The sequence below is a fragment of the Centropristis striata genome, chromosome 15 (assembly GCF_030273125.1).
Source record: "Centropristis striata isolate RG_2023a ecotype Rhode Island chromosome 15, C.striata_1.0, whole genome shotgun sequence".
Taxonomy (NCBI): domain Eukaryota; kingdom Metazoa; phylum Chordata; class Actinopteri; order Perciformes; family Serranidae; genus Centropristis; species Centropristis striata.
The window spans coordinates 3,247,123-3,273,571 of NC_081531.1; the positions used below are offsets into that span (position 1 = coordinate 3,247,123).

The following is a 26,449-nucleotide window of genomic DNA, read 5'->3' on the forward strand; positions in this document are numbered from 1 at the left end:
ATGGACAGAGCAACCTTTATTCCTACGAAGCTTGGGGGATTCTGTGTAAAATGTTCATTTAACTCTATGGAGTCTTATAGGGCTGTTTAGTCCATTTTTGAATCCTTTTCATGTCTTTTTCGTGTCTTATTTTATTTATTTTTATCCCATTTTTAATTTATTTTATCTTATTGCATTTTACTGTTCTATTGTTTACTACATCTCTTTGTATTGTGTTATCTATTTATTGTTTGTGCAGCACTTTGGGAACCTTGTGTTTGCTAAAATTATGCTATATAAATAAAGTGGATTGGATTGGATTGGATTTTTTTTGTCTTCTTGTGTCTTTTTTTTTTAGAAATTTTGTGTCTTTTTTTGTCAGTTTGTGTCTTTTTTATTCATTTTGTGTCTTTTTCTAATAATTTTGTGTCTTTTCTTTTTAGCAATTTTGTGTCTTTTTGTGTGTGTGTGTGTGTGTGTGTGTGTGTGTGTGTGTGTGTTTCTTTTTTTTTTTTTTTGTAAATTTGTGTCTTGTTTTGGTCATTTTGATACTGCCCCCCAGGTAATTAGAGTTTGAGAGCCCTGATCTAAACTATAGATCTTCCTAATAACAGTTTCATTATAAAGTGATTGTGTTAAAGCCCAGCAGATAAACAGTAAACAGGATATTTACATTGTTAAAGTCTGACTCCTGAACACCAACATTTCTTCATCAGCGCCCTCTGCTGGCTCTCAGGAACATCACAGCCTCTTCTGTTCCCCAGACACCTGCTGGACTCTGCTGAACTCTGCTGGGGCCCTTTGGCCCTTTGGCCCTTTGGCCCTTTTGGCCCTTTGGCCCTTGAGAAGAGAACGATGTTCACCTCAACCATCCAGAGAGACGTTCTTCATCACATCGTCCTAACAGTTCAACCTTTAGAGCAGCTTGAACGCATTTTACACACTTTTCATCCTAATAGTTTTTTCTGTGTTCATGCATTCTGTATGAATTTTGGCCAGATTGTGTATTATTATTTTCTCTTGTTATTTCCATATTTTACACTGCTTGTTTACTATTTATTATTGTTGTTTTTGCTGTCTACTTTGCTGCTCTAACTCTGAATATTTCTCTGTTGTGGGACTAATGAAGTAAATCATAATTTTTAATGACCAAAAATGAGAGAAACATCAGAAAAATCTGAATAAAATATTACTTGTCTGGTTATCAGAAATTAAATTTTGTTTTTAATTTTCTTTTAACCATGATCATGTTTTCAGGCTGCAGGCTACAATGTTGCCCAACTTGTTGCACGTTTCAATCATCTCATTAATGAACTAAACTGCTTTCACTGCTGGAACTCTCCACATGAAGCTTCAAAGCAAAAATAAAGATCTGAGAATCACAAAACTGATGATAGAATTATTAAAATACAATAAAATCATACACAAATCTAGTCATTAATAAAACAAAATGAAAAAATAAATTGATAATAAAGAAATAAAATAGTAATAAAAACTAAATTTAAAAACAGAGTTACAGTTAAAAAGGAAAAAAAAGAATATTTTAAAATATTTTTTATTTGCTAATTAATTTCTTATATTTCTAGTTTACACTGCTTGTTTACTATTTATTATTTTTGCTATCCACGTTGCTGCTGTAACTCTGACTAATTTAAGGAAATCCTAATCTTAATGAACAAAAATCTGGAAAAATCTTAGAAAATCTAAACAGAATTCCCTGTTTGGTCATCATAAATCTATCTGTTGACCGTGATCATGTTTCAGGCTGCAGGCTACAATGTTGCCCAACTTGTTGCACGTTTCAATCATCTCATTCATTAACTAAACTGATTTCCACTGCTGCAAACTCTCCACATGAAGCTTCAATATAGCCTTATAGCCTTTTTCTTTTAATATCTTGAGTTTAGAGAAATAAAACAGGATAATAAGTGAACACGCTGGTTTTCATGAGTAAAATGCAAGCGGACAGTCTCAGTCGACCAAATTAAAAAACTAAAACTAAATTTATTAAAATACAATAAAATCAATACAATAACAAATACACAAATATGGTAATAAATAAAAAAAGACAATGAAAATAAAATTAATTTAAAAAATAATATTAAAGCAATAAAGCAATTAAATAGTAATTAAAAACACAATAAAATTAAAAAACAATATATATAAAATAAAAGCATATTTTAAAATGTAGCTATTTGCTAATACATTTCTTATATTTCTAGTTTATGATGCTTGTAATTGAAATTTCCCCATTGTGGGACTAATTCAGGACACTGAATCTTAATTAACAGAAATGAGAGAAACATCAGAAAAATCTTTAATGTATATATATATTTTTTTATTTTTTATTTTTTTCCCTGTCATGAATCCGTGAATCCGAAATCTGTTGACCATGATCATGTTTTAAGGCTGCAGGCTACAATGTTGCCCAACTTGTTGCACGTTTCAATCATCTCATTAATGAACTAAACTGCTTTCCACTGCTGCAACTCTCCACATGAAGCTTCAAAGCAACAAACACACAAAACTTCCCCTCTTTTTCCTCGCGTTTATGCTTTATTATATTTATTTCGCTTAATATCTTAAGTTAAGAGAAATAAAAGAGGATAATAAGTGAACTCGCTGGTTCCCAGAGTCCCCAGCAGCGGGCTGCAGCAGGCAGCGCCTCTAAACCTCCAGAAACTCTCTATAATATAACACGGCCACGACAGGGAAGAAACCCAGCGCCCCTTCAAAATAAAAGCACCGCCGCTGCTCGCCTACGCTACAAACCTTCTTCTGAAAACCCAAACCGGAAGTCCTCGCCATCACCCCAGATAACTTCCCTGCCCGCCGCGCTGCCAATACCCTCTGAGCTGAAGGAGGGACTTTGTTGCGCGCTGCGTTGGTGGATCTTTACAGTCCGAGCGGAGCTCCGGAGACCTGCACGAAAAACACTTTTCGGGATTTTCCACAGACTTGTGAGGCTTTTTATTTTATTGTGTTGCAGCACAGAGCGGAGGAAGCAGAGCGCCGAGCATGAAGAACCCGCTGTACTGGGCTCTGCTGGCCGGGATGGCCGTCCTGCTGCTGGAGCAAGGTGAGTGATGGATGGAGCCATGTCTCCGGGTACTGGAGCCTCCGGGTCCGGGTCTGGTTGTTGGTTCCTGCATGGGACTGGTCGCTCTTTCCACTCAGTGCATTGATTGTGACGGACGTCAAGACGCTTTGCATGTTAATCCGCAGCTTTAAATGAAGAGCTTAGTGGAGCAGTGACTGTCTGCTGCTCCAACTATCAACTACTGGAGGTGTTTCTACAGCAGTTATTCCAGGCTGCAGCTCCGATTTTACCCTCAAACTTTAATCTGCAGCCTGCAGAGGAGCTGAAGCTCTGTGGCGGGTTAGTTTGTTCTGCAACACACAGAGGAAATATATCGGTGCTTTGGTTTTGCAGAAGTCACACAGCTGCTTTTTATTTATTCTAATGAAGCTGCGCTTGTTCTTTTAGTGGTTCTGGTAGAATAAAGGTCCGGGCTGACTGGAGGTTTCTGTCTCTGCTGGTGAACTTGGTGATGTAGTTAGTTATTAGTAGTTAATCCAGTGACTCGTGCTCAGGTCACAGAGTTAAGCTGGTTTATTCTCCGGACAGAGAAGAGGAGCTGGCCGCGGCTCTTTCTGTCTTTATTTCTGTCTCTGACCTTGTTTACACCTGACATTAAAAACAAAATCAATGGAGTTTGTGAAGAATAATTCTGCTGAACTGGAAACCAAGAAACCCTCCTATAGGAGCACTGATATATCAGACTGTCGAGCTTTAATGAGTGATGTAAGGAAACGTTTTGCAGTTAGAATAAATAAAATTCACCCTAAAAGGTAAATAAACACCTTTTACACAACATGGCAGCCATTTATGGACTATTAGACCAAATAGAAAAATTAACAACTCTGTTTATTTTTGTGGGAAACTTGACATCCTCCAAGTTGTTTTATTAATATTTAAATCTCTTTTATTTGTAAAATTATTATTCACTCTCCTCTCCTTTCCTTCCTTCCTTCCTTCTTTAGTTTCTTTGTTTCCTCTGTTCCTTCCTTTCCTTCCTTCCTTCCTTCTTGTCCTTCTTTCCTTTCCTTTCCTTTCCTTTCCTTCCTTCCTTCCTTCTTGTCCTTCCTTCTTGTCCTTCTTTCCTTTCCTTTCCTTCCCTTCCTTCCTTCCTTCCTTCCTTCTTTAATTTCTTTGTTTCCTTTGTTCCTTCCTTTCCTTCCATCCTTCCTTCCTTCCCTCTTGTCCTTCTTTCCCTTCCATCCTTCCTTCCTTCCTTCCTTCCTTCTTGTCCTTCCGTCCTTTCCTTTCCTTCCTTCCTGCCTTCTTTCCTTCCTTCCCTCCTTCTTTCCTTTCCTTTCCTTTCCTTTCCTTCCTTCCTTCCTTCCTTCTTGTCCTTCTTTCCTTTCCTTTCCTTCCCTTCCTTCCTTCCTTCGTTTCCATCTTTAGTTTCTTCATTTCCTTTGTTCCTTCCTTCCCTCCTTTCCTTCTTCAGTTTCTGATTAATATTTAAATATCTTTCTTTTATTTGTAAACCTTATTTTTGTTTTTGATATTTGATTTGACTCCATCTAGTTTTTTTTAAATGTTATCATTATTATTTTTTGTATTTTTTTTATTGCTTTTATTTCTCTACTATCATTCTGTTCTTTCATGTTGATTTCAAGCATAAATGAGAATAAACCTTCTTTATTTTTTTATGTGAACGAAAGAAAAAAACCAATAAAGACAAGTTTGGAAAAAATTTTCATTGTAATAAGTAGACCAGAGACCAGAGACTGGAGGAGTTCACCTTCAGGTCCTTAAACCTGGTCTGTAGTTTGAATGTGTTCTTCTCAAGGCTCCATCTGAAGGAGACAAGGACCCTTAAACCTCCTCGTCCTTTAATAAGGACACTTAAAATAAAAACATGAATCACTGGAGCATCCAGAGAACATACAGTCATAGAAAAAAAACATTAAAAAATATTAGACCTCCTTGGTTTCTTCAGGTTCTTGTTCATTTTAATTCATTTGTTAAGACAAATAATTAATTTAAGAGCTGGTATTTAGACCTTTAACATGTTTTATTGATAGAAACCAAAATCTTTATCAAGAAGTGAGAATCCTCTCCTTTAGTTTCTTTGTTTCCTTTGTTCCTTCCTTTCTTCCTTCTTGTCCTTCTTTCCTTTCCTTCCTTCTTTATTTCCTTCCTTCTTTAGTTTCTTCCTTTCCTTTCTTCCTTCCTTCTTGTCCTTCTTTCGTTTCCTTCATTTCTTTCCTTATTGTCCTTCTTTCGTTTCCTTCCTCTCCTTTAGTTTCTTTGTTTCCTTAATTCCTTCCTTTGTTTCCTTCCTTCCTTCCCCTCTTTTTTAGTTTCCTCGTTTCCTTTGTTCCTTCCTTTCTCTCCTTCCTTCCTTCTTGTCCTTTTTTATTGATAAAAACCAAAATCTTTATCAAGAAGTGAGAATCCTCTCCTCCTTCAGTTTCTTTGTTTCCTTCCTCCCTTCCTTCTTGTCCTTCTTTCCTTTCCTACCTTTCTTCTCTTCCTTCCTTCTTTAGCTTCTTCGTTTCCTTTGTTCCTTCCTTCCTTCCTTCTTGTCCTTCTTTCGTTTCCTTCATTTCCTTCCTTATTGTCCTTCTTTCGTTTCCTTCCTTCCTTCCTCTTTTTTAGTTTCTTCGTTTCCTTTGTTCCTTCCTTTCTCTCCTTCCTTCCTTCTTGTCCTTCTTTCCTTTCCTTCCTTCCTTCCTTCCTCTACTTCAGTTTCTTCGTTTCCTTCCTTCCTTCCCTCCTCTCCTACTTTAGCTGATATCTAGACATTTAACATGGTTTTATTGATAATGATTTTGGTTATTATCAATAAAACATGTTAAATGTCTAGATATCAGCTCTTAAATTAAACTCTTATCAGATATTTTTGTTGTTATCATTATATTTGTCCAAACAAATGAACCTTTAGTTGAACCAGGCATTAAAATGAACAAGAGATTAAAGAAAACAAGGAGGTCTAATCATTTTTTTTCATGACTGTTTGTGACAAGACAAGAAAAGTAAAGATTGTTGCATAAAGAGATTAGATAATGATCCATAATAGTCCAGTGATCTAGACTAAGGTCACATGTTCACATCCTTGATATTTATCCATGTTAACAAGTAAAAACAGAGTTAAAGTGTGAAGAGATGTAAAGTTGAATCAGGGTTCTACTGAATGCTTCACTAGAACTAGAACTCTGATGGAACGTTCTCACAGTTTGTCCTTTAAAGCTCTGAAACAACCCCGATCATGTATTTAAGATGAGTCAGCTGGAAAAAACAACAACAACAACAACAACAACAACAACAACAACAACAAGTGACCTCTGTTGGTTTAATAGACCAGAGAGAATGTTTAACCCCACTGAACTCTCCTTTCCTTCCTTCCCTTCCTCCCTTCCTTCCTTCCTTCCTCTACTTCAGTTTCTTCGTTTCCTTTGTTTCCTTCCTTCCTTCCTTTCTCCCTTCATTCCTTCCTTTTTTCCTTCCTTCCTTTCTTCGTCTCCTTTTGTTTCTTTGTTTCCTTCCTTCCTTCCTCTCCTTTAGTTTCTTTGTTTCCTTCCTTCCTTCCTTTCTCCCTTAAATCCTTCCTTTTTTCCTTCCTTCCTTCCTTCTTTCCTTTCTTGTCTTCCCTTCCTTCCTTATTTCCTTCCTTCCTTTGTCTCCTTCAGTTTCTTAATTTCCTGTCTTCCTTCTTTCCTTTATTGTCGTCCCTTCCTTCCTTCCTTCTTTCCTTCCTTCCTTCGTTTCCACCTTTAGTTTCTTCGTTTCCTTTGTTCCTTCCTTCCCTCCTCTCCTTCTTCAGTTTTTGTTTCCTTCCTTCTTTCCTTCCTTCCTTGTCTTCCCTTCCTTCCTTCCATCCTTCTTTCTTTCCTTTCTTGTCTTCCTTCCTTCCTTCTTTCCTTCCTTTCCTTTCCTTCCTTCCTTCCTTCCTTTCTCACCAAAGGCCTATTCTCACTCATAGAGTCTAGATTCTCTTGCAGACAAGAAATGATGTCAAATAAAATAAAAACCTCTCCAACAGCAACATTTTCTGAATTACCCTTCAACAGGCAGCCCAGTAGATTTGTTTTGTTTTTTTGTTTTTTTTCTCACTTGCTGCACTATTAAAAATGTCTGCATTTAATACACCTGGAAAATTGTCGCCTTTCCCTCCAATCTCAAGTCCAATCCATTCTGCCGACGCGGCACCGCGGCAGGATGGCGGCGAAGTCATTTGCATATCAGCAGAATCAGATGTTAGATTAGATTAGATGGAAGTTAAATGGTTCCCATGAGGGAAAACGGGTCATTGACGCAACAGAACAGGGCACAAGATGAGAAAGATGCAAATCTGGAGCATTTTGATAAGTTAACAAATAAACAGGATAATGAATGAATAAAGCAGGAAGATTCACAGGTGAACAGAGAGTATGGACTCTATATATATATATATAATATATATATATATATATATATATGAAGGCATAAAGACTATGAACTTTCATGTTTAGGGTATAAATAATGGACGTAGTGACCGTGATGTCACCCCTTGGTTTGTGGCCTGTTGGCGGCATCATTTTCACTGCTAATTCATGTTAGCATTAACTGTAGCAGTAACTGGGATGTTAGTTTTGGCAAAACAAACAAACAAAATGTTCGTTTGTCTGTTAGTCCAACCAAACGCTGAACAAGACATTTTTACTGAACAAAACGTTCAAATAAACTGTCATAAAGTGAAAATACAGTGAAAGGGTCAAAGTTATGAGACCAAACCGCTAAACATCCTTTTTTATATCTATATAACGTCATATATAACTTCATTGACACGTTGCCGTGGATACGCATTGCTCTGCTTCTCTCCTGATGACGGCTCGCCTTGTTAGTGACCTGTCAATCAAAGGTAGCCCCGCCCCAAATCATACGATTCTTTATCTTCTATTTTCTTCTAAATGGGGCCATTATTTACACTATTAACATCAGATTGTCTTGAAGAAGATTTTTTTACTAGTGATTGAGACCATAGTGATGTCCTGAAAATAAAATTCTGAGGTTATAAACCAAGTGAGAAGTTTTCTCATTTTGTATTGAAATTAATGGACCAAAATGCTTCTGCAGCCGTCAGCACCCCCTGCTGGAATTTTCTGTAGAATGCAGCTTAAGACACTTCCTGGTTTGCCTCCCTGCTCAGACCAGGAGGTTGCCGCCTGTAGATAATAGAACAGAACATAGAAAGCACATTTAGGGCATTTTTTCCTATTTTTATTTCTATTTCTTCCTATTTCGTGCTCCCAGGAGTAGAAGCAGGAGAGAAGAGAAGTTTCTACCCATGAGCTCTTGCTGTTGTTGTGTAGCAGAGCTTCAGTTCAGCCTAGCCACCTGCTGCATACTACATCACATTTCACAGACTTTTGTGTCACCGTATGCAGCAGATTTTCCCCTAAAGATGCTCGTCTAACTGTGGAATGGAAAGTGAGAACAGTACAATGACATGACTAACAGTGTAGAAAGCAAAGAGTGCGGGTATAAATATGGAACAATGAATGTATAACGGGTTAGTATGATCTTGTAGGCCACCATGGTATGTGACTATAAGTACAATTTAAACTGCAGTACACTGTATGTAGTGAAGTTAGTTCCCAGTGAGTAATTTTATATGCACGGACTTACAGTTCATTCAGCTGTAATGTACAAACAATACCCAGGTGTGTACTTCACTTGCTATTTCTTGTTACATTTATTTTACATTATTTCTTGCATCCAGGTGCATCATATACACATTAGGTTGGTTTACGCTGCCTGCAGACACCATGATGGTCATCTATGAATATTAAGTAGCCATGTGGAATCGTGAATATGAAGTAGCCATGTGGAACCGTGAATATTAAGTAGCCATGTGGAACCGTGAATATTAAGTAGCCATGTGGAACCGTGAATATTAAGTAGCCATGTGGAACCGTGAATATTAAGTAGCCATGTGAAACCGTGAATATTAAGTAGCCATGTGGAACCGTGAATATTAAGTAGCCACGTGGGACCGTGAATATTAAGTAGCCACGTGAGACCACGAATATTAAGTAGCCATGTGGGACCGTGACTATTAAGTAGCCATTCAGAACCATGAATATTAAGTAGCCACGTGGGACCATGAATATTAAGTAGCCACGTGAGACCACGAATATTAAGTAGCCATGTGGGACCGTGAATATTAAGTAGCCATTCAGAACCATGAATATTAAGTAGCCACGTGGGACCGTGAATATTAAGTAGCCACGTGAGACCACGAATATTAAGTAGCCATGTGGAATCCAGAATATTAAGAATCATTCATTTATTTGATTTGTTTAAATGCAATGTGATTCATACGGGCTAGCGGGCTAATGCTATATATCACGTTATAACATGAAAATGGTACTGGTTTAGTGAACTGGTTTAGTGAACTGGTTTAGTGAATATTACTTGGAACGAATGATTCAATTTACATACAAAACTGAGGACACATAATAACAAACTGAACTTGTATTTCTTTGTAGAATTTATATAGATGATTGAAATAATAATTACAGGGCCAAAAAAAATCTTTTTTTTCAGTGTATGGACTGGCTGCCAAGTGTGCTGTCACCTTGTTTTAACCTGCAGGAGTGAAGGTGGTCTGATGTGATTATAGTCTCAAATGGAGGCACATTGTGGACATGGTGACTGTCCGTCCACCAGAGACATGTTTATATTCCAGATGTGAGATCAGAGTGGGGCAGGTTGGATGTTTGTAGAGAGCAGCTTCAGATCACAGCAGCAGAGAAAAACAGTCTGCAGCGATTGATAGAGACGGTAAGAAGCGTCTGGGCTGCAGCGCTCTGCCAGTCGGCTGGCCGCGGCAGCAGCCGACTGGCAGGAAACGCTGTACATCTGGATTGCAGTCGACACCAGTAAGTGGTGGAAGCGGCGCTCGCTCGGAGCACCTCGGGGGGAAGAGCCCCGGGCCAGGATCGCTGGGGGGCTTTGACAGATCACTGGAGGGTGGAGGCTTTGTCCAGAATGAAGATCTGTTCAATCCCTGTTGGTCTGTTTCTGCACCATAGTTTTCTCTCTTTTTTTTTCCTTTTTTATATAGCAATAATTTCCAGGATACAATCGACATCATGTGGGAACCTGGTCTCACAGGAATCCGTGAAATAGCCACGGATTCGCTCAAATTTCCGTGAAACTGAAACGGATTTCGCTACAATGCAAGTTAATGACAGTCATATCCCGTGGCTATTCCATGGATATTTTTTCCTATTGGTTTGTTCCAAGTCACGTGACTTTCAAGGTCCCGACGTTTTTTTAGTCATTTTGTGTCTTTCTTTGGTCATTTTGTTGTCTTTTTGGGTCAATTTGTGTCTTTTTGTGGTAATCTTTTGTCATTTTGTGGTCAATTTGAGTCCTTTTTTGCTTAATTTATGTAATTTTTGGTCATTTTTTGTCTTTTTTTGGTCATTTTGTGTCTTTTTTTGGTCATTTTGTGTCTTTTTTTTAACCTGGTCTCACAGGAATCTGTGAAATAGCCACGAATTCTCTTAACTCAAAATCCGTGGAATAGCCACGGAATCGCTCAAATTTCCGTGAAACTGACACGGATTTCGCTACAATGCAAGTTGATGCCAGTCATATCCCGTGACTATTCCAACATACAAAGTGATTATGTACATTCACTGAGTGAATATTTAGAAAATAAAACATATATTTCTCGCTACAAATGTGATCAAAATCCATTTTTATGCAGAAACTAAGTCAAAATATTGATTTTTTCACTAAAAATGAGAGAACTGTCCACCATGTTTTTTGTTCGGACCGCTGGGACCTTGAAAATCACGTGACTTGGAACAAACCAATAGGAACAAATATCCATGGAATAGCCACGGGATATGACTGTCATTAACTTGCATTGTAGCCAAATCCGTGTCAGTTTCACGGAAATTTGAGTGATTCCGTGGCTATTCCACGGATTCCTGTGAGACCAGGTTGCTCTGTTGGTGTGTTTTTGCACCATAGTTTTCTCCCTTTTTTTCTTTTTTATATAGCAATGATTTCCAGGATACAATAGACATCATGTGGAGTGGAGTATAGAGCCTCGCTGTCCTCTGGCTTTCTTATGTGTAATGGAAAAATGTGAGAATATGTCAAGGTCAGCTTCACAGTGCCTCTGTGTGAATGCTCCCAACATATTATAGGGCGGAAAATAATGTCACCATGACAGAAGTGACACACTTGAGCAACAAAAGGAAAAGAAAACAGTGCTGGAAGAAGAATATGAGAGAGGATAGCTCCTGATTTTCTGCAGCTGCTCAGACAGTACAGCAGTGTTGGAGTACTCCAGATCAGTTTTGGTCTCCAAAACCACTTTTTGAAGGTCTCGTTTCGGAATCAACTGCATTTTTACTGGATCTTGTCTGGGTCTCAAATCAAAGCTGACTCTGGGTTTTATTTCAAGACCACAACTGTGCATTTTTGGATAAATAAACCAAAAAAAAAGACACAAAATGACTGAAAAACACTAAATTACTATAAAAGGACACAAAATGACCAAATAGACACAACATTACTTAAAAAAAGGCACAAAATGTCCCAAAAAAGACACAAAATGACCCAAAAAGAGACAAAATGACTGAAAAAACACAAAATTACTTAAAAAGGACACAAAATGTCCCAAAAAAGACAAAATGTCCCAAAAAGGACACAAAATGACCCAAAAAAGACACAACATAAAAAGACAGAAAATTACTAAAAAAAGACACAAAATTATTTTAAAAAGACACAAAATTACGTTACATAACATTTCCACTTCTTCCGGTAACAACAACATTTACAACATAAATCCACAGAAACAAAGCTGACTCTGGTTTTTATTTCAAGACCACAACTGTGCATTTTTGGATAAATTTCTTAATATCATTACTGTCATTTTGCATTCAATTGTACTGCTTCGAGTTCAACCAATAACATGACTCATATATCATTTGAAATTGTTGTTGTTGTGTATTGATTTCCATCCATCCATTCTTGTCCGCTGATCCGGGGCCGGGTCGCGGGGGCAGCAGGCTAAGCAGGGCATGAAGATGTAGTAAAATATCTGACGTATAGCAGTTTAAATAAGCATCAAACATGTTTTGATAAACACTCAGAAATCTGACCAACAGTCACAGTCTCTTTAACTTGAGCAGCTCTGATTTAGGAAATCCCACTGCACCATTTAGGAAATTACAGGACATTGAACTTTAGTTACATAGAAATAATGACGCACGAACCTGCAAAGTAAAAGAGACAACACAAAATGACCAAAAAAAGACACAGAATTACAAAAAAAGACACAAAATGACCAAAAAAACTAAATTACTTAAAAAGACCGAAAAAAGACACACAATTACTATAAAAGGACACAATGACCAAAAAAGAGACAAAATGACCCAAAAAAGAGACAAAATTACTTAAAAACACTAAATTACTATAAAAGGACACAAAATGACCAAATAGACACAACATCACTAAAAAAAAGACACAAAATGTCCCAAAAAAGACACAAAATGACTGAAAAAAAACCAAAATTACTTAAAAAGGACACAAAATGACCCAAAAAAGACACAAAATGACCCAAAAAAACAACATAAAAAGACAGAAAATTACTAAAAAAAGACACAAAATTGTTTTTAAAAAGACACAAAATTACGTGACATAACATTTCCACTTCTTCCGGTAACAACAACATTTACAACATAAATCCACAGAAACTGCAGCCTTTTTTTACAACCACGGACCAACGCGTGTGCTATTTTTAGAACGCGATACGTACATACGTGCCGTAATTTGTGGTTCTGCAACACAACCATTTCTGCCGTTTCTGTTGGAGAACTTGTTGGACTGAGAGCTGTCCACATGAGTCCGGATCACTTTAGACCACATGCTGCTGCTGAATGTAAACCAGGTGAGAATGAAGTGAACAGGTGAAGAGAAGGAGGAAACAATCAAACCCTGACAGAAGCAAAGGAAGCAAACAAAGACCAAATAATGATAATAAAACTACACTGTAAAAAATAATCTGTTTAATTGACGGTAAAATACCGGCAGCTGTGGTTGCCAGAACTTCACTGTAAAAAATACAGTTAGTGGGTTTTTCTACTGCAAATTTAAATGTAATTTAGACTGAGTAGTCCCTTTATTTTTAGGGTAATTGTGTCCCTGTGATATAATGGCATTTCCCCTTTAATTTCACATGAAAAAAACTGCTTTCTACAGTTTTAAAGTTTTGTACTTTTCCTTGATTTACAGTAATTGAAAGCATAAACTCCACCATAAACTCAATGTACTGTACAATGTAAGAAATAATCTGTTTAATTTACTGTAAAATACCGGCAGCTGTGGTTGCCAGAACTCCACCGTAAAAAATGACAGTGAGTGTGTTTTCTACTGTAAATTTAAATGTAAATATCAGCAAAAACTGTAATTTAGACTGAATATTCCCATTATTTTTAGGGTAATTGTGTCTTTGCTACATCATGGTAGTTCTCCATTAACTTTACATGAAAGTTTTATATTTTTACATCAGAACTGTGTGTTTCCTACAGTTTATGACTGTTAAAGTTAAAGTTTTGTGCTGTTCTTTGATTTACGGTAATTAAAAGTGTCTACTACGGTGATACACAATTTTTAATTTTATGCCCTATTTCTGATGTAATTTGACAGTGTTTTACTAGCCTGGGTATACCCAGACTGCCTTGCGCGCTCAAATTTAATTTCGAACTGCGAAAGGGTCTGGAATCCAGGAAGGATTCCTAGTCCTGTTTTAGGGATCCAATGACAGAGCGGGGAGGGACGGTGAGACGATGACGCGTACTACTCGGCATTTGGAAGCTTGTAGTTTTCCGGATCCAACATGGCTGCTGCAGACGCGAAACTCTCTTTAGCTGTAGATGGTGTTTTAAATAGTTTAGAGCGAAAGTTGAAAGGTGAAAGGTCTCTGGCGGCTCCGCTGAGATCACCGGCGTTATGGTAGCGGGGCTATTAGTGTCGCTAGCGGCTATTAGCGCCGTTAGCGGCTAATAGCTAATAGCTGCTAGCGGCTAATAGCCCCGCTACCGCGGACAGCGGAGCCCCCAGAGACCTGCAGCAGCTTGGTTATTGCCCATAAAATCAGTGGATGTGTGTGGCTGAATGACATGAGGGGGAATAAAGCGTGAAAATAAATAATCTTGCAGAAAGCGAGAACTGGAGAAGCAAAGCAGCAGCAACACTCTCTCACAGACACACACACAACAAACATCCATCTCTGTTGCTCTACTACGTCATCTGGTATAACTGATCTGATTGGCTAAGAGCTACCTACAGACGCTTTGATAGACATTCTAAGCGTCCAATAAACGGCTCCGGAGGATCGTAAACCACGCCTCCTCTACGGAGAAATCCATTGCTCGTTGTCAGACTAGACCTCATTTGAGAATAGTCTGGTGTTAGCCAGGCTAGTGTTTTACTGTAATTATTACAAACATTTTTTACATTGTATTCTAAAAGACCCAGAACATGTTCTTCCCCTCACTAACAAAGCCAGTTTCTTGGTGGAGTATTAATCCAGCTGTAGATGAACAGTGTAATGAGACAGGCTCATTGTGTGAGCAGACTTCCTCTCCCTCCATGTGTCTGGGAGGAGACAGCGCCGGCTCTGTTGCCAGGATGCAGCACAAACTCTGGTGGTGTTTTTGGCCCGGAGACCCTGCAGGCCTGTGTATTGCGCCCTTGTCCTTCCTCTCCATCAGCCCGTGTCAGCCAAAGACCAGAATTATTGCCAGTTAGATCGAAATTTTTGGAGCAACAGCTGTTATTGGATGAGCGGCGATGGATCCGGGCGGCGTGGCGGGAGCACGGCGGCGGGATGGATGGCGCCTTTTGTTAAAGACATTGAGGACGCTGCTGATGGCTGGAGTGTGTTCTCTTCTTATCGCAGCGCTGCAGAGACTCAGTGGGGATCTCAAGGCAGGAGAGGCAGAGCTGTTGTGTTGAGAAATGCCTTTGTCCGTCTCCCCGAGCAGCACAGAGTCTCCAGGCAGATGGCGGACAGGCAGGTAGATCTCTCCACCTGTCTGCAGCAGCGGGGCGGCAAAAGGGCAAGAAATGACCAAAAAAGGACACAATTACAAAAAAAAAAAGACAGAAAATGACCCAAAATACTAAATTACTTAAAGACCAAAAAAGACACAAAATGATCCAAAAAAGACACAAAAGGACCCAAAAGACACAGAATTACTAAAAAAAGACACAAAATTTCTAAAAAAAAGACGCAAAATGACCCAAAAAGACACAAAATGACCTATTGAGCAATGGATCATAGTTGATGGGTTTTAATTGTCCTAAATCTTGGGGTAGATTAATTCCCAAGTACTTTAGTGACTTTGATTCCCAATTGATCTTGTACTTGTCCCTAATCGCTTGACCTGGTCTAAAGTAATAACCTGAGTTTTTTGTATATTTATTTTGTAGCCTGATAGAAAACCAGTCTGTAAGGGTTGTCATAAGTTCAGGGAGGGATGTGTTGGGGTTGGATAAATATATTAATATGTCATCTGCGAATAAAGCTATTTTTTGTATTCCTCCCCCCATATCTATACCTACTATATTTTTAGATATCCTAGTTTCATATGAAACCAGTATCTCCAGTATATTCCTAACAGTGAACCTGCTACGGCAAAAATACTGACAGCCCGCCGGCCATCGCAACGCTATTATCGATACTTGGTGGCCATGAATCGAGATATTCTTTAATGGAGTTCACTACTTGTAAAACACATTTTAGTTTAAAAAAAACATCTTAAAAAATGATTTCAGCAATAACTATTATAAACATTGTTCTTGGGCCCTCCCCTCTGGCCTAAAAGCACTATTGTTGTTTCCAACAGTGCAGAATCACCTTTTAAACTAACTGAAAGACTCATTGCATGGCAGTGTTTGTGTTGGAGCTCAGTGTTCGTTGAGTCTTTGCTGCCTTTTACAGTCAGATTCTTTCCTGAGACTCTTTCAAGGCTCGAGGTGAGAGCACAAACACGTTCAGAGCACAATGATGCCGGACAATTTTACAACCTGGCTTCAGATGCAAACACTGCACAAAACACAAATAAACACTTGCACTGACAGTCATTGGGATTCACAAATGCGTCGAGCCAACCAGTTAAAAGGCCTCCGAAACATCCATCCATTTTCTTCTGCTTATCCGGGGCCGGGTCGCGGGGGCAGCAGGCTAAGCAGGGCAGCTCCTCCTCTGAAACACACTACATTTATTTAATTATCCTTTATGTTGTTTTAGGGGTCAAAAATATACCCGCCATGATGTTAAACAGCATAGAAAACCCCCTTAATGATCTTTTTACAACTTGATAGTCTTTTTTAAATAATTTTGTGTCTTTTTTGGGTAATTCTGAATCTTTTTTAAATAATTTTGTGTCTTTTTTGGGTAATTCTGAATCTTTTTTAAATAATTTTGTGTCTTTTTTGGGTAATTCTGAATCTTTTTTAAATAATTTTGTGTCTTTTGTGGGTAATTCTGTGTCTTTTTAAAATAATTTTTGTGTGTTTTTTGGTAATTTTGTGGCTTTTTTGGTAATTCTGTGTCTTTTTTGGGTAATTCTGTGTCTTTTTTTTAATAATTTTTGTGTCTTTTTTGGTAATTTTGTGTCTTTTTTGGTAATTTTGTGTCTTTTTTTATAATTTTGTGTCTTTTTTGGTAATTCTGTGTCTTTTTTTAATAATTTTGTGTCTTTTTTGGGTAATTCTGTGTCTTTTTAAAATAATTTTTGTGTCTTTTTTTGGTAATTCTTTGTCTTTTTGGTCGTTTTGTGTCTTTTTTTGGTGATGAATTCAAAGTTCTGGAAAAGTCCCATGATGCATTGCGACACTCGTGTATTCTGATGCATTTTATTGGCCAAGAGACCGAAAACAGGTGGAAAAAACTACACATACAAAACGACGTATCCACTTTATATTTGACTAAATGATGATATTAAAGGCTAATTGATTAGATTAGATAGTGGAGGACCCTCAGGAGGGTTAAAGGATCAAATGTGCTGATCAAACCAACATTTAGATCTATTGATCACGTCTGTTGGAGAGTTCAGTGTGTTTCAGCTCGTTCCTCTCTTGTTTCTGTTGATCTCACACAGCTTACTCTTCACATCTTGTTTTTTTTTTACATCATGGGCCAAAACATGCATCTTGAATTGATTTGGCTGCGTCTCTTCTGATAGAGGATAATATTTATTCTATTGATCTATTGCCATTGATCAAACCTCTGAACCCCACAGAGCATTTACATGTTTTCTTTAAAAAAGACGAAGAAAACCACCAAAACTATGAAATTCATCAGAACACACTTTCCCCTAAAGATAAAACTATTCTGAATTCTAACCTCATTTCAACTTGTTTTCATGTATAACATTCACTTTCAGCAGAACTGTGTGATGATGTGACATCACGCATCATCTGTTAACTCTATGGAGTCTGGGGCTATTTCATCCATTTTTTAATCCTTTTCATGTCTTTTTGTGTCTTGTTTGTGTCTTTTTGTGTCTTCTGTGTTATTTTGGTCATTCTGTCTTCTCATTTTGTGTCTTTTTTTGGTCATTTTCTTTATTTTTTAGTCATTTTGTGTCTTTTTTTAGTACTTTTGTGTCTTTTTTTTAGTACTTTTGTGTCTTTTATTAGTCATTTTATTTCTTTTTTTAGTCATTTTGTATCTTTTTGTGTCTTTTTTTGGTCACTTTGTGTCTTTTTTTTAGTCATTTTGTTTCTTTTTTTAGTCGTTTTGTGTCTTTTTGTGTCTTTTTTTGGTCATTATCGTCTTTTTTAGTCCTTTAGTCCAACATAAAATGTGATTTTGAATCTTTTTTTTTTACTTTCAAAACACTATTATGCTCAATAAAGAATATGAAATGTTTCAAATGTGACCAAAGGTGTCAAATCTACCATATAAGAGGGTTCCATCCAGTTCTATCATTTGATACTAAATCTATTTGAGCTTGTCTCCAGTTTTACTTGGTGTATCATCATCAAACTGAAACTGGCCTCATGGAGTTTACAGCCAGAACTTTAGAGGTAAATTTACAGTAGGGCTCCACGCTGCTTTGTTTTCTAGTCTGATGGAGGCAACAAGTCTGGATTATTTGGAGCTTTTGGGAACTTGGAGTCATTTCTAGTCATTTTGTGTCTTTTTTGAAGTCATTTTGTGTCTTTTTTTAGTGATTTTGTGTCTTTTTTTAGTGATTTTGTGTCTTTTTGTGTCTTTTTAGGTCATTTTGTGTCTTTTTTGTCATTTGTGTCTTCTGTGGGTTTTTTTGGTCATTCTGTCTTCTCATTTTGTGTCTTTTTTTAGTCATTTTGTGTCATTTTAGGTCATTGTGTGTCTTTTTTTTAGTCATTTTGTGTCTTTTTGTGTGTCTTTTTTGGTCATTTTGTGTCTTTTTTAGTCCTTTCGTCCAACACAAAATGTAAATTTTAGTAGTAGGGCTCCACGCTGCTTTGTTTTCTAGTCTGATGGAGGCAACAAGTCTGGATTATTTGGAGCTCCAGGACACTCCACAGGGTTAATAAAAACACAGACTTCCTTCTTGTTTACATTTAATTTAATCCATTTGCAAAAAAAAGATGTTTCAGGCAAAAAAACAACAAAAAAAAACAATGACATAGGCCATTATTTTAGTCAGGTGATGATACTGAATGATCAATTGGAGTCTGTTTGATGTGGGCCAGTATAATAATAATAATAAACTTTATTTGTATAGCACTTTTCTTAACAAAGTTACAAAGTGCTTTACAGGCAAGAAATAAAAACATAGTGGAAGACAGAAAAAATTACAATAAAACAACAAAGCAAAGTAATTAATACCATGTATATTAGTGGTTAACTCCTCATTCTGGAGTATTTAGCTGCTATTGGAGCTGGACAGACCAACTCTGGTGCCCAGTATGTGACTGGAACAGCAGAGAGAGTGGACTGGTTTATGCAGCAGCAGAACTGTTGTGTCCAGTGTAAAGTTTACAGGTTTATTTTAGTTTCCTGTATAAAGACAGACATCACACTTCAGGCTGCAGACTGTGACTCTGCGTCTCTCCCGGGCTGATAATGGCTTCCTGCTCCTCACCTTGCTCCAAGCAACAATGTTCTGGGAAGTCAAATTACTTTTTTTTTCTCTTTCCGACAATGGAGTCTTGTGGCTCTGGATAAAGCAGACATAATGGCTTCACTTCCCCCCATGTAAACTTAAACCGACTGTCGGCCAGGTAAATGTGTGGGAATGTTTAAAATATAGCATGCACTTAAACTGATATTGATTTTTTAGCTGGTTACAATAGCTTCTGCTGCAGCACTACATTGTTTAGTTTCTGTGTCTTTTTTCCTTCTGGCTGCTTCTCCAACATGCTGACAACACAACACACTCACTGAACTACTACCTCCTCCTCATCATCATGCAGGTTAACTGTTTTGTAGATTCCAGCTGAACAAATAATTGTCAGACTAATTTCTGATGAAAATAATCATAAATGAGTGATCATTAGTAGAAGCTCTGTGCTGAAATAATACGATGTGGCGTGAATTAGGATCAAGGAAGAGCAGGAGCGAAATAGTGTTTGAAAATAAAGTTTTTCCAAGTTTTGCTGAAGTTTTAACCAGAAATCCACAGAAATCCAGCCAAGTATCTTGATATTTTGCATGGCAATATTATATCGATTCATGGCCGCCAAGTATCCATATTAACCCTTTGGAGTTTGGGGCTATTTTGTTGGTTTTTGACTCTTTTTCAACTTAAATAATGATCACCATGACATGCTGGTATCATCATTTTCAGCACAACCTCACCTGATTATTATTTTGTCATTTTGACTTACTGGATCAACATTTGGAAACACAAAAAATATAAAAACCACACAAAACCAAACCAAAAATTACAGAAAAACACACAGAACACACACAAAAACCACAAAAATATATATTTTTTTCTTACAAAAAACAAGTAGTTTGTTACAGAACTGAAATAAATGAAAAAGGATTCAGCATAGTATCGCAATAATTTCTGTGGCAATATTATATCAATTCTTGGCCGCCAAGTATCCATATTTAGCGTTCCAATTAGACGGTGCGCCGTAGCGGGCTCACTTTTAGGAATATACTGGAGATACTGGTATCATATGAAACTAGAAGATCTAAGGAATCTATACGCACCATGTGCATCAGGATATCGTGAAAAGGAAACAAAATGACTTAAACAGCCACAAAATGACCCAAAAAAGACACAAAATAACCCCAAAAAACCTAAAATTACAAAAAAGAGTTAAAACGTATAAAAAATACCTTAAAGGCCACAAACTTACCTTAAAAAAAGGACAAAAAAGACAAAAAAAACCCCACAAAATAACCACAAAAACACTAAAAAAATAACCACACAAAAAGGGCTTTGAAAATACAAAAAATGCATAAAATGACACAAAATTAACAAAAAAAGACATGAAATCATGTGCATCAGGATATCGTGAAAAGGAAACAAAATGACTTAAAAAGACACAAAATAACCCCCCAAAAACTAAAATGACAAAAAAAGTTAAAATGTACAAAAATACCTTAAATGCCTCAAAATTACTAAAAAAAAGACACAAAATGACCAGAAAAGAAGACACAAAATGACCTGAAAAAAAGACACAAAATGACCAGAAAAAAAGACACAAAATAACCACAAAAACACTAAAAATAACCACAGAACTAAAAATGACCAAAAAAGGGCTTTGAAAATACAAAAAATGCATAAAATGACACAAAATTAACAAAAAAAGACATGAAATCATGTGCCTCGGGATATCGTGTTGGGAAGTTGTCGAAATATTGCTGCAAAATTTAGCTTCAGGCTAATATGGAACCAGGGAAAATCATCTTGTTTTGCTCCAAAATAAACCCAGATGAAAGGTGTCTGCAGCTGTTTGTTGGTCTTTGACCACAACGTTTCCTGTTGGGAGACGAGTCTCTGGTCCATGAGTGGCGCTACAGGACGATGACGGACTGAGGAGAGATTCTGCTGAATAAACGTGGAACTCATTTCACAGTCAGACGATGCTGGAGAAGCTTTCAGTCAGTCTTTGTCTGCAGAAACCTGCAGCTCTGAGCAGGCAACACGTGTGTCAGGATATCATGTTGGGAAGTTGTTGAGATAAAGCTGCAAAGTTCAGCTTTTTTTATGATTAATTCAGAAACATTGAGATCAGTGAAGCTTGTTGTTAGTTAAAGTTTGGTAAAATGCTGCAGTTGTTGTCGTCCAACATGTTTGATATCAGTTGAGTTCAGTTTGACTGGATACTTTGTTGGTCAGTCTGTGGGTTTGACTCTCATTGTGGAGAAATAAAAAGACTTAAGTGAGATGAATAGACTGAGAATTTACTCTGATTGGAGGAAACGATTCTTGATTGAATTTAATTCTGTGGACACAAAATGCAGTTAAACAGTTAAATCGCAATATATTGTATTGCGATACTCATCATAACGCAAAATGCTTAAAATCGCAATAAAATCGTATCGTGACTCAAGTATCGCGATAAAATCGTATCGTGACTCAAGTATCGCGATAAAATCGTATCATGACTCAAGTATCGGGATAAAATTGTATCATGACTCAAGTATTGTTACAAAAGTATCAGGATAAAATTGCATTGTGACAAAAGTATCATTACGAAAGTATTGTGACAAAAGTATCATGACTCAAATATCGTGATAAAATTGTATTGTGACTCAAATATCGTGATAAAATCGCATTGTGACAAAAGTATCATTACGGAAGTATTGTGACAAAAGTATCATTACGGAAGTATTGTGACAAAAGTATCGTGACTCAAGTATCGGGATAAAATCGTATCGGGATAAAATCGTATCGGGATAAAATCGTATCATGACTCAAGTATTGTTGCAAAAGAATTAGGATAAAATCGCATCGTGACAAAAGTATTGGGATAATTTGTATTGTGGCAAAAGTATCATGACTCAAATATCGGGATAAAATCATATCGTGACTCAAATATCTGGATTAAATCGTATCGTGACAAAAGTATCGGGATAAAATCGTATTGTGACAGAAGTATCGGGATAATTTGTATCGTGACAAAAGTATCATTACGAAAGTATTGTGACAAAATTATCGTGACTCAAGTATCAGGATCAAAGAAATACAGAAACTGTATATATCCTGCATATAAAGTACATTAACACAGAATGATAATAAAACCTTTAATAAACAGTCAGATCTGAATGAGAACTGATGGATGGTTCAGGCTGTAAACAGTCACAGGGCCGGTAGGATGTTCAGCCTATTGCTCTAATATTTTGTGATATATGATGACAATTATTCCACAGAGAAACTGAAATTGCCTTTTCTCCCGTTTCATGGAAACAACATGAGACCCCGTTTGTTTTCTGAAGAGAGGCAAATTGCAAATTGGAAGTAATTGTTATGTGGTGCAGTCTTTTTCATTCCTGCAGTAGAAAGCAATCTCCCTGGTGCATTTTATTTCTGTATTCAGCATTGCTTTTTTTTTTTTAAATATATTTTATTCTAGTGTGTGTGTGTGTGTGTGTGTGTGTGTGTGTTTTGTATTTTCACAGGTTCGTCTCACAAATGACTCATTTGTGGGCTGTAGAAAGTTTGTTGTAAGAGTTTAATGGAAGCCTGATTGATTTACTCGCACTCAGTTTGGGTCAACAATCAATTTGCAGCAGTGGAATTTTACCGAAGGCTTTCAATGCCGAGGCCGCATTATGTATCGCATTGACAGCTCGGCACACAAAGAGAGGAATAACAACAAATGCTGAGAATGAAACATTGTTCTGAATATAATTGCATGATCACTTTAGAGCTGTATCACTCTGCTAATGTGTAGAAACAGACTCTCTCCTTCAGGAAGCCTCTGAAATGCAGATAAACAACGCCAAGGGCAGAAAATGCAACAGGAATCAGTTTATGGTTTATTGTTTATACCAGGGGTTTCAAACTGGCGGCCCGCGGGCCAATTGTGGCCCTCGTGATGATATTTTGTGGCCCCCACCTTGATATGAAAGTTTAATGTGAGTTTTATATGAATGGCACTTTACCGTGTTGTGTGTGGAAGGTCCCTTTAATTACTTTTTTTGGTAATTTTGTCTTTTTTTAAGTAATTTAGTTTTTTTTCTGTCATTTGCTGTCTTTATTGGTCATTTTGTATCTTTTTTGGGTCATTTTGTGTCTTTTTTTGTCATTTTGTGTCGTTTTGTTTCTCTTTTTTAAATAATTTTGTGTCTTTTTTTAAGTAATTCAGTTTTTCCTGTCATTTTGTGTCTTTTTTTATAATTTTGTGTCTTTTTGGGTAATTTTGTGCCTTTTTTGGGTCATTTTGTGTCTTTCTTGGGTCATTTTGTGTCTTTTTTTGGTCATTTTGTGTCTGTATTAGTCGTTTTTTGTCTTTGGTAATTGTGTGCCTTTTTTGGGTCATTTTGTGTCTTTTTATGTCATTTTGTGTCTATTTTTGTTCATTTTGTGTCTCTATTTTGGTCATTTTGTGTCTTTTTAAAATAATTTTGTGTCTTTTTTGGGTCATTTTGTGTCTTTTTAAAACTAATTTATTTTTTTTTCTGTCATTTTGTGTCTTTTTTAAAGTAATTTTGTCTCTTTTTCTGGTCATTTTGACTCTGTCTCCAGCAGCCCCCAGGTAATTTCACTTTAAAACCCCTTATTTATACTGTTGTTGATGGAAATGTGCTGAATAAAATGCTCAGTTTGCACATGGCTATGAAATAATGCACCATCATCACACTGTACCAGTTCCTGCAGCTGCACAAATGTAAAAGGTATCAGCTCATTGAGGAGCTCTTCCAGCCTGGATGGGTTGCCAGTCCCAGTGACGGGGTCATGTGACTCTGTGGCCACCAGGGACGCTGCCAGAGAGGCCTGATTAATAAACAGCAGGGATAGAGACTTCAGACTGTGTTCATTCACCAGGTTGTTGTGTCTGAGGAATGCTGCCTTCTGGAGGGACTCACAGCTCAGTTTGTTGTTATGTAACCACACACACACACACATATATATATATATATATATATGTATATCTATATATATGTGTGTGTGTGTTGGTCCTTTGCTAATGTGTAACCTGACAGTAGAAACAGACTCTCTCCTTCAGGAAGCCTCTGAAATGCAGATAAACAACACCAAGGGCAGAAAATGCAACAGGAATCAGTTTATGGTTTATTGTTTATACCAGGGGTTTCAAACTTGTGGCCCTCGTGACGATATTTTGTGGCCCCCACCCTGATATGAAAGTTTAATGTGAGTTTTATATGAAAGGCTCTTTACCGTGTTGTGTGTGGAAGGTCCCTTTTAATTACTTTTTTTTGGTAATTATGTGTCTTTTTTAATAATTGTGCGTCTTTTTTGGGTCATTTTGTGTCTTTTTTTTAAGTAATTTAGTTTTTTTTCTGTCATTTTGTGTCTTTTTTTGGTCATTTTGTGTCTTTTTCGGTAATTCTGTGTCTTGTTTTGGTAATTGTGTCTTTTTTGTGTAATTCTGTGTCTTTTTTAAGTAATTTAGTTTTTTTTTCTGTCATTTTGTGTCTTTTTTGTGTCTTTGTTGGGTCATTTTGTGTTTTTTAAAAAAAAAAGTGTGTTTTTTGGTCATTTTGTGTGTTTTTTGGTCATTTTGTGTGTTTTTTTCGGTCATTTTGTGTCTTTTTTTTGGTCATTTTGTGTCTTTCGGTAATTCTGTGTCTTGTTTTGGTAATTGTGTCTTTTTTGTGTAATTCTGTGTCTTTTTTAAGTAATTTAGTTTTTTTTTCTGTCATTTTGTATCTTTTTTGGTCATTTTGTGTCTTTTTTTGGTCATTTTGTGTGTTTTTTTCTGTCATTTTGTGTCTTTTTTTGGTCATTTTGACACTGTCTTTTTTCTCTTTGACACAAAATGGCAAAAAAAGACCAGGTTGTTGTGTCTGAGGAATGCTGCCTTCTGGAGAGACTCACAGCTCAGTTTGTTGTTACGTAAGCGCACACACACACACACACACACACACACATACATATATATGTAGATATATATATATATATGTGTGTGTTGGTCCTGTGGGGTGAGGGAATGCCAAAGGCTGCAGCAGAGCTCCATGAAGCACTCAAGAGTTTCAAAAATCTTGCCATGTTTTTTTTTGACTCTTGACACAAAGGAAAAACATTTCTGAGGAGTTTAGAGGAGCTTAAGTAAAGAGGAAATGGCTGTGAGGCAAAAGATTTCAAGTTACCAGGCGTTTCACAAGCTATTCCTGTTCATCAGGAGCTTCATTTATCTCGTGGTTACAGTTCACACAGCTGTAAATGAAGGATTGTATCAAGCAGGAGGAGACAGAAGTCAAAATTGAATCATATTGGGTATCTTAACGGGGCACCAAAATGTTGGTATCTGGTTACAGATACCAATTGCCTCCAACACGGGAACCAAAAATGTTGGGCCTCGCAACGGGGCACCCACAATGTTGGGATTCTAATGTAGGGGTATCTGCTTACAGATACAAATTAAGGATGGCTCTTTTTTAACTAAGTGATGACCTTGCACAGGCGTCAAATATATTAATAAAAGGGCGTTATCATAAATGCTATCCCTCCCATAAGGATACCAAATATGTAGGGATGAACCTGAGCAACACTGGTGTGGATCTCACGGTTCAAAAGTGTGGTTAGATGGCTATAAGAATTATTTATAATTATCAAAAATAATTATTAATTAAAAGAAATTATATGACTTGATTTGCTCTAAGTCATAGCTCGTTGGGGGCACCATCTGTAATAACAGAAATATATAGCCAATTCACCTAAATCAGTCTCAGCTTAGCTTGAAGCTCCCCGCACGTAAAAATTCCAGTTTTGCAGCTCTCACTAGGCCTTTTGGCCTAGTGAGAGCTGCAAAACTGTGTTTGGTTACAGTTAATTTAAAGTGTATTACTGTAAATCAGTGTGTGAGCAGGTCAAAGGTTAGTAAGTTAGTTGCATATAAGACTGACTGTCTGTATAAAGCAAGATTAACATACAACTTTGATTGTAACACGAATATCACATATCCTTATAACACACATATAAACCAAATCATTAACACATATATACAATGATGGAAAAATGATTAGACCACCCTTGTTTTCTTCAAATTTTTGTTCATTTTAATGCCTGGTACAAATAAAGGTACATTATTTCAACAACTTCCCGACACGATATCCTGACACACACATGGTGCCTGTAGATTCCTTAGATCTTCTAGTTTCGTATGACACCAGTATCTCCAGTCTAAATGTTATATATCTAAATATGGATACTTGGCGGCCATAAATCGATATAATATCACCACACAAAATATCGCGATACCATGCTGTGTCAATTTTTTCCCCACCTCTAAAGTAGAAACTGT

General features: G+C 37.0%; 1 protein-coding gene across 1 annotated transcript in view; it reads left to right on the plus strand.

Moving 5' to 3' along the window:
* Window positions 1-2,861: 2,861 nt before the first annotated feature.
* ntm (neurotrimin) overlaps window positions 2,862-26,449 on the plus strand; it is a 702,168-nt gene continuing 678,580 nt past the window's right edge. Inside the window, exon 1 of the mRNA XM_059351046.1 lies at window positions 2,862-3,058. Within this exon, the coding sequence (XP_059207029.1) occupies window positions 2,998-3,058 (61 nt within the window). The 5' untranslated portion in view covers window positions 2,862-2,997. The remainder of the gene's footprint in view (window positions 3,059-26,449) is intronic.